Source organism: Saccopteryx leptura, chromosome 5 (genome assembly GCF_036850995.1).
Source record: "Saccopteryx leptura isolate mSacLep1 chromosome 5, mSacLep1_pri_phased_curated, whole genome shotgun sequence".
In the NCBI taxonomy this organism is placed as follows: Eukaryota; Metazoa; Chordata; class Mammalia; order Chiroptera; family Emballonuridae; genus Saccopteryx; species Saccopteryx leptura.
The window spans coordinates 96,249,300-96,261,749 of NC_089507.1; the positions used below are offsets into that span (position 1 = coordinate 96,249,300).

The 12,450-nt window shown below is 43.1% G+C and overlaps 1 protein-coding gene across 4 annotated transcripts in view; it reads right to left on the reverse strand.

The window, feature by feature from the left end:
* DIP2C (disco interacting protein 2 homolog C) overlaps positions 1–12,450 on the reverse strand; it is a 471,590-nt gene that overhangs the window by 110,324 nt on the left and 348,816 nt on the right. For all 4 annotated transcript variants that reach the window (XM_066387148.1, XM_066387147.1, XM_066387146.1 and 1 more), the window contains 3 exons: positions 8,071–8,135; positions 5,758–5,851; positions 5,537–5,656 (listed from right to left, as the gene is read on the reverse strand). In XM_066387148.1, the coding sequence (XP_066243245.1) occupies positions 5,537–5,656; positions 5,758–5,851; positions 8,071–8,135 (279 nt within the window). The remainder of the gene's footprint in view (positions 1–5,536; positions 5,657–5,757; positions 5,852–8,070; positions 8,136–12,450) is intronic.

Here is a 12,450-nt window from a genome sequence, read left to right on the forward strand (position 1 = left end):
ACTGATGAACTTTTTTTTAATGCATGTGCATGTGATAAGAGAGAGAGAGGGGGAGAGAGAAACAGAAAGGGAGAGCGATGAGAAACATCAATTTGTAGTTGCAGCACTTTAGTTGTTCATTGATTGCTTCTCATACATGCCCTGATGGAGGCTCCCACCAAGCCAGTGACCTCTTGTAACCCAGTGACCTTAGGGCTCAAGCCAGCAACCATGGGATCATGTCTATGATTCCACACTCAAGCCATCGACCCTGTGCTCAGGCTGGTGTGCCTGTATTTGAGCCATATGAGCCAAGACTCAAGCCAGAGACTTCAAGGTTTCAAACCGGGATCCTCAGCATCCAGGTCAAAGCTCTACCTCCTGTGCAACCACTTACTCAGGTTGATGAACTTAAAAAACTTTTTTTTGAAAATTGTTCTATCATTTTCAATATGCATGTTCTACCATTTTCAATATGCATGTTTCAATATGCAAAAGGTGGGTAAATCTAACCTTAACTCAAGTGATTTTCAACTCATGACATGCATAAACAAATTAAAAAATTATGCGGCACACCAAAAAATATATTTTTTTTGCCAATTTGACAAAAAAAAGTATAATTTTGATTCATTCACACTGGACAGCTATTGTGTGTTATTTTTTTATTTGATAACACTGGGGAACAATTTTTTTTTCATTTTCTGTTGCATGAGGTTTTAGAACATTTTCTATATATTTCTGCATTGCTGATTCCAAATCTGAAATCTGTTTTTTGGTGCATGCTCTAGTTTTATGCAATTTTAATTTCTTTTTGTTACAGTTAATGGCATGCATTGGTTTTTAAATTGGAGTTAAAGGGCAATGACTTTTGGATTGAACATAACCACAAGGCAATTAATGGTTTACAAACATCACTTTTACATAATTGTAGTTGTTTTTAAATGTAAAAAATTATTATCTGATAAAAACACCCTCTTATTTTGTTTTAAGATTGAATCATGGCTTCTTTGAGTAGGAGTAAATGTAAAAATAGTTCTGACACCTTCTGTTATATATGTGGCTGTTACACACTTCAATGTAAAAGGTGCAATATTTCATCATTTGTGACACGTGCATATATTGCCTATTTTCAAGTTCCCCTTGGCAATCAAGACAAGAATTGGGCTCCTCATATTGTGTGTCATAATTGTGAGGAAATGCTTCGTGACTGGACAAAAGGAAAATGCAAAGAAATGTCTTTTGGTATTCCCATGCTTTGGTGTGAACCTAAGAACCACAGCAGTGACTGTTATTTCTGTCTGATCCACACAAAGGGCATCGGCAAGAAAAAACGGCATATGATCGCATATCCTAATATTCCTTCAGCAATACAACCTATCCCACACTCTGAGACACTCCCGGTTCTAGTTTTCAATGGTTTTATTTCTTCTAAGGACAAAGAAAATGAACATGGTGATTAAATGTATTTTGAAAAGATGCATGAGGAAATGGTTGTAGAATCTGAAGGGTCTTCTTCTGATGCCAAGCAGTCATTAACCCCTCAGCAGTTTAGCCAACCCAAATTGAATGACTTAGTAAGATATTTGGGCCTATCAAAGAAAGCAGCTGAGTTATTAGCCTCCAGGCTTCAAGAAAAGAATGTACTTCACTGGTCAGCTAAAGTGTTCCATTTCAGGAAGCCTGAACAAATTTCTGTGGACTTTTTTTTTACAAAGACAAACACTTTGTTTACTGTCATGATATCAGTAGTCTTCTCAGTCAGCTAGGTGTTACCACTTAAGAGTCCAACAGAATGGTGGCTATTTCTTGACAGCTCTAAACGGAGTCTGAAATGTGTTCTCCTACACAACGGTAATGTTTATGCAGCGGTTCCAATTGGTTATTCAACTCATCTGCAAGAAGATTATAATGAGATAAAAATTGTCCTCGACTTTCTGAAGTATGAGGAGCATAACTGGATCATTTGTGTGGATCTTTTTTTTTTTTTTTTTTTTTCATTTTTCTGAAGCTGGAAACAGGGAGAGACAGTCAGACAGACTCCCGCATGCACCCGACCGGGATCCACCCGGCACGCCCACCAGGGGGCGACGCTCTGCCCACCAGGGGGCGATGCTCTGCCCATCCTGGGCGTCGCCATATTGCGACCAGAGCCACTCTAGCGCCTGGGGCAGAGGCCACAGAGCCATCCCCAGCGCCCGGGCCATCTTTGCTCCAATGGAGCCTCGGCTGCGGGAGGGGAAGAGAGAGACAGAGAGGAAAGCGCGGCGGAGGGGTGGAGAAGCAAATGGGCGCTTCTCCTGTGTGCCCTGGCCGGGAATCGAACCCGGGTCCTCCGCACACTAGGCCGACGCTCTACCGCTGAGCCAACCGGCCAGGGCTTGTGTGGATCTTAAAATGATAAATTTCCAGGTAGGACAACAGAGAGGTTTCACAAAGTTTCCTTGCTTTTCTGTGTTTGTGAGACAGCCGAGCTCGGGAGAAACACTGGACACAGAAGGAGTGGCCGAAACGTGAAGCTCTGGAAGTAGGGATGCAAAATATTGTGAATGAACCTGTAGTTAATCGAGACAGGATCATTTTTCCCCCACTTCACATCGAACTTGGCTTAATGAAGCTGTTTGTTCAGGCTTTGAATACAGAAAGTGAATGCTTTCAACATATTATTTCTGCTTTTCCTGCCTTGTCTTTTGAGAAAAGGAGGTATATTTTGATGGACCTCAAATTCGAACCCTCATACGTGACGAAGAATTTGTCAGGAAGATGAATAAGGAGGAGAAAGCAGCATGTCAGTCTTTTGTGACAGTTACAAAGAATTTCCTTGGCAACAAAAAAGCAAGTAACTATGAACTTCTGGTTCAAAGGATGCTGTTGGCTTTCCGTGACATTGGATGTAACATGAGCGTTAAGATTCACTTCCTGAACAGTCATCTTAAGAAGTTTCCCGAAAATCTTGGAGCTGTTAGTGATGGCAGACTACTGCTGGAGCATCAAACGAGATTGTCCTCAACAAGTACACAAATGCAAATTTTTGCCTGAATAGAATTTAAATACGTTTTGCGCAAATTTTATGATTAAAATAAGTGTTTTAATATGTTCTATTTTGAAATTGTAGACAAATTCTGATGCAATCATATCTTTTAGTGTATTAGTATATTTACTGCATTATATAAATTATTATATTTTCACAAAGATGATGCCCAAAAAGACATTCTACTTCATTATGTTGAACTAAATGTTGAAAATTTTACAATATGATGAAAACCTAAACTCTTGAATTGCAAGAATACTGTAGCTTACAGAGAAAAACTAATGTCAGATTTGAGATCAGCACACTCGAATTAGGTAAGAACAAATATTTTTGTGGATGCAACAAAAATTTTGTTCCCCAGCGTAATCTAGGAAGAAAGAGGTCAGTGCTCCTGACTAAATAAATAATCAGGTATTGCATTTTAAACAAATGTTTATTTCATTGATTTTAAAGAGAGAGGAAGGGGAAGATAGAGAGACAGAAACATCAATCTGTTCCTGTACGTGCCCTAACAGAAACTGAACCAGAAACCTCTGTGCTTCAGGATGATGCTCTAACCAACTGAGCTATCTGGCCAGTGCTATTATGTATTTTATAAATTCTTTCACGCCCTGGCCGATTGGTTCAGTGGTTAGAGCACTGACCCAGCATATGGATGTCCCAGGTTCAATCAGGGCACAATCCTCCCTTTCTCCCTCCCTCTCCCCTGTAGCCGCAGCTCAACTGGCTCCAGGAGCTAAGGATGGATCCCATGGCCTTTACGTCAGTTGTAAAATAGCTCGGTTGCCAAGCAACAGAGCAATACCCCAGAAAGGCAGAGCATTGCCCCAAGGGGGCTTGCTGGATAGATCCTGGTTGGGGCACATGTGGGAGTCTGTCTCTCTGCTTCCCCTACTCTTACTTAATTAAAAAGAAAAAGAATTTTTGCAGCACACTAGCTGAAAATCACTACCTTAACCAAATGGAAAAAACCTTAAATTAACTCGAATGATGACATCCAGATATAATTACTAGGGACCTATCAGCTGAATGATTTCCTAATACAAGTTTACTTTGTTTTAAATAAGGCATGCCGCTGTATAGAGTTATGGGTAAAACCAACTGTGTGTTAAAATAGCTCACAAGTTATAGAGTTATTTTGTAAATGCAAGAATCATTTATAAAACTAGTATTACTAAATAATCTGCTTGCAAGTCCACTTTTGCCTATTAGAACTTCTTTTTTTTTTTTTTGAAAGAGAGAGATGAGAAGCATCAACTCATAGTTATGTCACTTAGTTATTCATTGATAGCTTCTCACATGTGCCTTGACCAGGAGGCTTAAGCCAAAGCTACTGAGTCCTTGCTCAAGCCAGCAACCTTGGGCTTCAAGCCAGTAACCTTGGGGTTCAAGCCAGTAACCTTGGGGTTCAAGCCAGTAACCATGGGGTCATGTCTACAATTCCATGCTCAAGCCAGTGGCCCCATGCTCAAGCTGGTGAGCCTGTGCTCAGGCCGATGACCTTGGGGTCTTGAAACCTAGGACCTCAGTATCCCAGGTAGAAGCTCTGTCCACTGTGTTACCAGTGGGTCAGGCTCTATTAGATGTTCTTCAAGAAAGTATATGCTGCTTTAATTTACAAATATACACACTGCACAGTTTACAAATGTGGTCAGAAACAAACTTTCTCACATTTAATTCACTTTCATTCACTTTGCTTCTGGCTTACATATTCCTCTCATAAACAAACATGCTAGCTGGGTTTTATTTCAACTGACTGAAATACTTCTCCAGGCATATTAACAGTGTTCTATGAAACTGCTAACAACCTTACCTAGATAATATTTGCTTTAGGATTTGATAAAAAAATTTCATTAAAAATAACAAATTAATTTCTTGATCAATAAACCTATTATGGACCACAAAATAAAAATAGAGGAGGAGCCAGGACTTAACTCCAGGGCCATATCTGAAAGCTCCATGTTCTCCACTGGCACACCATGGTGCCTTTAGCCAATGAGTAGCTCTGTTTAATTGTTATTTTGAGACAACTTTTTTTTTTTTTTTGTATTTTTCTGAAGCTGGAAACGGAGAGGCAGTCAGACAGACTCCCGCATGCACCCGACCGGGGTCCACCCGGCATGCCCACCAGGGGGCGATGCTCTGCCCATCCGGGGTGTCGCTCTGTTGTGACCAGGCCACTCTAGCGCCTGGGGCAGAGGCCAAGGAGCCATCCCCAGCGCCCGGGCCATCTTTTGCTCCAATGGAGCCTCGGCTGCGGGAGGGGAAGAGAGAGACAGAGAAGAAGGAGAGGGGGAGGGGTGGAGAAGCAGATGGGCGCTTCTCCTGTGTGCCCTGGCCGGGAATTGAACCCAGGACTCCTGCACGCCAGGCCGACGCTCTACCACTGAGCCAACTGGCCAGGGCTTGAGACAACTTCTTAACTGAGGTAAAGACTAGAAAAAGAAAAATCAAAGTGCACAGAATGAGCTCTGACAATGAGGACTCTGCAGCCTGCCTGTCCTAGCTTGAGCAGCATATGTTGCTTACAGGGATTTGCGCCATCGGCCACGATCAGCATTCGCAGAGAGGAGAGGTTGATGTCTCTTTGATCCCTGTGTGCTACCAATGCCCAGTGCATGTCCCTGGACTTGACGCATGCCACTTTTGCTAAAGTAGAAGCAGAGGAAAGGGAGTTAGTATGTGGACCATAAGACATGAAAGAGGGACTCATGATAGTGGGGAAGCACTGGGGCCACCCTGGGACACACCTTTGTACTGGCAGACCTTCTGAATCCAGGACAGTGGGTTCACCTTCATCAGCGAGTACGGGATGCTGATCACATGCATCATGTTCATGACACTCTGAAAGCAAGGACACAGACAAAGGTGGGAAAGGAGAGCCCCCCTCAACCGCTACCACTGGCACCAGGCTCCAGGTGGGGACATAACAGGACAGATGTGGGGCTCATCCCACCACCAGAAGTACTTAGTGTGAACAGGCAGCTGATTCCAGTACATCTCATAATAATCTGGGAAGTGTTGTCTCAAAGGTTATCTAATCCTCTCAGCACATGCTTTTCCTGATACAGTTAAAGAATCTAAGTCCAAATACTATTTTTTATGAAAACTTAAGTTGAATGATCATCAGTTTTCAATCGTCTGGAAGCTTAAGTTTTTCTAGTGTATTATACTAACTTCTATTTCAAAAATTCATTTCCTTTACTAAATGTTCCACTGAAACATCAAGGAGCAGTGGAAAGGGTCTGTACCACCTTCAGTATTCCATTTAGCCTTGCTAATGTAGGCTAGGATGCCTACAAAATTCATTTCTTTAAAACAAATGACCAAAAATAACTTTTAAAATACTAGACTTATTGAGGGATCACTTTGTATAGTACATAATTGTCTAACCACTCACTATACTATATACTTGAAACTAACATAAAATAATGTGAATATCAACTATAAGTGGGAAAAAAAAGCAAAAGCAAACTTAAATAAAAAAACCAGTTAGTGCCTATGTGCTTCAGGTAGGACTCACACATCTGCCTGGATGTCATTTGGTCCAAAGCACTCAAGAGCTGGCAGTTAAGACTAGAAAAGGGGGAACGTTGGCCAGAACCCTCCCTGGCGGGCTCTCTCATATCAAGATTCTCTTGGCTACTGTGGGTAGAGATGAAGAATGCTCTGGAGAGCACTGGTCTTACTCGGGAAGTTCTGAGGGAAAATGATCAACTGTACCTCCCTGGGTGGAAGTAAGCCTGCTGGACAGTCCCCTCTCCATTTCAGTTGCTCTCCACTCCACGCTGGCAATGACAGCACCTTCTACCACATAAAAGATGCCACAGAGGAGTGTGTGTGGCTGTCTAGTCAGACCTGCCTTGCTGTTAAAGGTGGCAGCAAGAGACTCAGAAAACGCCAATTCCTGGGGCAGTAATCCAGAGCAATAGTAAGCAGATGAAAGACAATATAAATAAGAACCACCACAGGGCTGTTAATAGCAAGATTATGATGAAAAACTGATGGCAACAATCATAGCAACTCTGTCACATTATCAAGCAGGTGGATGGACTAGGTACTCACTAACATCAGATCCATGATTCTCACAAAACATCATCATTCCCACTGGACAGATAAGGAAAATGAGATTCAGAGTGACCTGAGCAACAAACAATTCTGGGGCTCAGGTGACTGGCCAGGAGTCACACAGCTATAGAAGGACTGAGATCCGAGCCTGGGTCTCTGAGCCCGGGCTCTCCCCCACAGCACCAGCACAGCAGTGTGAGCACAAATGGGAAGTCATGCTTGTGCATCTTGTCACCTACTAGTATCCAAATGGTAGAAATGAGCCATATTGATCACAGAAAGAAGCTGCCGATCTGGATCTGCAAAACTTTGGTCTTATGTGACACATTAAATGCTCTTGTTCCAACAAATTCTGATTTATGAACAAACAACAAATTCCATTTTCTGTATTGATGTCCCTATCAATCATGCAAAAAAAACTAGACTGTTCTACTTCAGAAAAAATAAAAAATTTCAGCATAAAAAACTTAGGAAGAAAAATGAGTAATTAAAAAGGACCACATATAAAACAGACATGGTAAGAAGAAGTTCTGCTACACATTTTTAAGTGTCAAACATATCTCAAATAAGCTATTTGTCTATAAGTATGCCTATAGCTTTGAACTGTCATCACTAACCAAGTGACACCAACATTGAGACATGCATTCTCTATGACACATGTTGACTTTTCATTAAGGGGAGATCTGTAAAGGGCTTTCCCCTGTGGCATAATGAAACAGTAGGTTCCCTCAATATTCATAAATACTGACTCAAAGAGAAATAATAAGAAATAACAAGTTACATTATCTGATAATTCAAGACTTCTAACAAGGACTTTTCCTTATAACAGGGAGGTAAGGGCTTACCCTAATTCAGCGGTTCTCAACCTGTGGGTCGCGACCCCACAGGTTGAGAACTGCTGCCCTAAATGCTAAGAATAAAGATCCTAATTCTAATTCTGACATGTGCACATTAAAATGTAAACAGGATAGAACAGGGCCAGACATCACACTTACTGTTAGGATTCCATGCCAGAGTCCAACATCTTTCTTGAAATCCAACACATTCACAATTGTTTCAGCTGTATAAATAAAGAGTAGAAAGATGAAAGGCAGGTACAGAACAAAGAGTGAAGAAAATCCAGAGTCACATCAGGGGTAGTAGTGAATCTTAGAGTAACACCATTTCACTGTATCTTTGTAGAAAGCCTGCAGCCTCCTAACCCATTTAAAAACGCTGGTCCGCCTGGAAAGTGTTTCTAGACAAAAGTTCTGACATGCACGTTTCACACCATCGCTTCAAGCACCTTATTCCTTCTCTCTTTATATACATATTTTCACCCTTTTTGCCTCCCCCCACCCTTTTAAAAATGATTCCTTTCATTTCCATCACTGTGCTGTTCTCCCAGGAAATTTAGAGAATGAGACGATTGCTGGCAAATGCCCTTTGCTGCACCACAGAAGCTTCAGGGGTGGGGTTGGAATAATAAAGGGGACAAGGGCTTTGACGGGATAGGATGGAGTAGTCGTCAAGGGTTACGGGGGGCTTTATAAAGGTGAGAGTAAGAAAAGGGAGCTAAAAATATATAAGTGGAACAACTACTATGATGAAACGTGTATGCCAAGCTGGAAAGCCAGTGGCCAGTGACATCATAAACATAGCTTTTAAAGTCACATTTCTCAAGTGTCCTATGCAGGTACCCCAGCTGCCTAAACTTCTGCCCAACAGTGCCCAGTGCTGAGCCCCAGGCACTTACCAATGCCTCATCTTTCATTTTTACTTGTTTGTTCTCCAGATGCTGGCAAAGGTTTCAGCACTGTGTGCCTGACCTCTTTCAGAGTATGGGCAGAGGGGCTTTCAAACTAAACATGCTCAGAGGAAACAGCCTATCTTTCATTTTATACAAATATTTTTTAGGTTGAGAAATAAGGAGCAAATACATAAATTGTGTGTGTGTGTGTGTATTCATTCCTTCTCCCAACCCCACAAGAGCAACATCCTTTGATCTTCAATTAGGCAAGGTAATGGGTCATGAGATTGTAAGAACTGTTGAAATCAAAACTAAAAACAGAATCTGCCAGGGAAGTCCTCGCTGGCATCCAAGGCTGAGTCACTCATAATACTTGGGGAAGCTAGTGTAGCCTGGCATCAAGGGAGGTACCAAAGGGGATTGGACCCCCCATCAGGCGCTGAACAGAACTTTTCCAGATGGTGGTTACCTGGTTGGGGGAGATCTGTGCACCTTGTGCTTCCTCAGTAGTGCTATAAAAATGCTAAACTAGGAGACAAGATGGCGATGGAGTAGGCGGATGTACCAACTTCCACCTCCCAGAACCAAAGTGGATTACAAACTAATTTTAAGAACCATCATCTGGAAAAACCAACTTTGGACTAAACTAAGAGGACTCTTCAACCAAGGAACACTGAAGAAGCCACACTGAGACTGGTAGGAAAAGCAGGAACACGGAGAGGGCTGCCCAGCTCCCTGGAGCAAACAGCAGCCGGGAGAGGCTCGCGTGGCGGGAAGTGAGTTTAGCAGAGAGGGGAGGGTCCTGAGCCCCAGGAACAAAGCCCCAGCCTGCAGCCCCAGAGCCCAGAAGAGGCATAAGGACAGTATTTAGCTGGAAACAAGTCAGGATACTGTTTGTGAGAAAGAGACTGATTTGTCAGACCCAGGATTCTTCTTATAGGGACAGCGCAGAACACCTCTCTCAAAACCACTCACCCGGGGCTCCGGGGGATGGGGAAAGCGGAGAATACCAGAGTAGCAGGAAGAGAGTGTAATCTAGGAGGCACAGGGAGAAACATTTTGAGAGACAGCCACCCTAACCTCTGGGATGAGTCACTCCCCAAGTCTGAAGTGAATATTTCCCCTGGAAACAGCAATACTAGCAAAGAGAAGCAGGACACCAGCCAAACAAGCTCTCCTGCGGCACTCAGAGCAGAGTCGCTCAGAAGGAGGGAGCTTTTGGGGCTACAGTAGTGAGTCTTAGGGTCTGGGGCTACAGTAGTGAGTCTTAGGGTCTGAGCTGCAGCGCCCGTACCCACACGGCTGAGGGCTCGCCCGAGGGCTGGTGGTGGCAGGACATGGAAGCACGGTTCTGTCAGCAAGGGCAGAAGCTGGCTGGCCACCACTGAGGCCCAGGTGTGAGCTCAGTCTTGCCCTGCTGGGGAGGAGGGGACATGCAAAAGTGGTCAAGCCCAGCTGTGGGCTGCCTGCAATCCAGCCTGCAGGGGAAGGGCAGGAGCCCCGGAAGGGGTGGAGACCTGCCCTTGAGCAAGGGTGCAGGAGCACAACCTTGCCCCTCCCACAGAACCAAGGCTTGTGGCCTGACTTGGGAGCTGGCTCCTCCTGCGGGGGAGGAGCCAAAAACCCAGAACAGGTGGAGTCCCGCTACTGAGCTTGGGCACGCAGTCCCACCTGGCCTGTGGAGCCAAGTCTTGCAGCCTTCCCACGAGCGGGCTCCTCCTGCAAGGGCGAGGTGGAAGCCCGGAAACAGGCGGAGACCCGCAGCTGAGCAAAGGTGCTCACCCCTGCCCTCAGGGTCGAGCATAACAACACCCGCAGGGGCAGGGCGAAGGCCAAGGCCAACAGGCTTGTACACCAAGCACGTGATCACAGCCACTCCTGTGAAGGAGAGGTAGAAACCACAGCAACAGCCCCAGTGGGCAGTCACCGGCAATGCCCATACCTGAACGCCCTAGGCAGCAACAGCAGAGGGGGTGGCGGGTCTGCAGACAGACCACACCTAGGGAACACAGAGGCCACACCCAGTGGAATCCTGTGGCCAAAACCTTCTTTTACACAGACAAAATGAGAAAGCAGAGAAATGCAACACAAATGAATCAAGAGAAATCCCCAGAAAAGGACCTGAATGAGTTAGATATAACCAAATTACCAGATGCAGAGTTTAAAATAACGATTGTTAGGATGCTCAAAGATATTAGAACAACAATAGATGGTAATTACGAACACCTAAATAAAGAGATAGCAAATATAAAAAAGGACATTGAAATAATAAAAAAGAATCAGTCAGAAATGACAAATACAATATCAGAAATGAAGAACACAACGGAAGGAATTAAAAGCAGGATGGATAAAGTTGAGAATCGAATCAGCGAGTTAGAGAACAAGATAAATAAAGGCATGGAAGCAGAGCAGAAAAAAGAAAACAGACTCAAAAAGTTTGAGGAAACTCTAAGAGAGCTCTCTGACAACATGAAGAGAAATAACATCCGCATCATAGGGGTTCCTGAAGAAGAAGAGAAAGAACAAGGGATAGAGACTTTGTTCAAACATATCATAGCTGAAAACTTCCCTCAATTAAGGCAGGAAAACGTCTCACAAGTTCAAGAAGCACAGAGAACTCCATTAAAGAGAAACCCAAAGAAATCTATACCAAGACATATAATTCAAATACCAAAGCTAAGTGATAAAGAGAAAATATTAAAAGCTGCTAGAGAAAAAAAGACTATCACCTACAAAGGAGCCCCCATAAGGATGACTTCTGACTTCTCAACAGAAACACTTGAGGCCAGAATGAAATGGCAAGAAATATTCAAAGTAATGCAGAACAAGAGCCTACAACCAAGACTACTTTATCCAGCAAGGCTATCATTTAAAATTGAAGGAGAAATAAAAAGCTTTCCAGACAAAAAAAAACCTCAAGGAATTCATTACAACCAAACCAAGGCTGCAGGAATTGCTAAGGGACCTGTTGTAAACAGATCAAAGGAGAAAAAGAATATAGCAAAAGAGGAATACAGTTTTAAAGAATAAATTGGCAATAAACAATTACATATCAATAATAACCTGAAATGTAAAAGGATTAAATCAGGGGTCTCAAACTCATGGCCTGTGGGCCGCATGCGGCCCGCCGAACAATTTTGTGCGGCCCGCAGACTAATCCATGGGCTTACTTAATTTTATCCAAAATATTTTGAACTTCGTGGATTAGTCTGCAGGCTGCAAAAAATTGTTCGGCGGCCCACATGCGGCCCACAGGCCGCGAGTTTGAGACCACTGGATTAAATGATCCGATCAAAAGACATAGGGTAGCTGCGTGGATAAGAAAACAGGACCCATACATATGCTGTCTACAAGAGACACACCTTAAAACAAAAGATGCACATAGACTGAAGATAAAAGAATGGAAAAAAACTATTTCATGCAAATGGAAATGAAAAAAAAGCTGGGGTAGCAATACTTATATCAGACAAAATGGATTTTAAAACAAAGGCTATAGTAAGAGATAAAGAGGTCACTACATAATGATAAAGGGAGTAATCCAACAGGAAGATATAACCATTATAAATATCTATGCACCTAATATGGGAGCACATAAATATATAAAGCTGACTTTGATGGAATTAAAGGGCGAGATCAAAAGTAATAC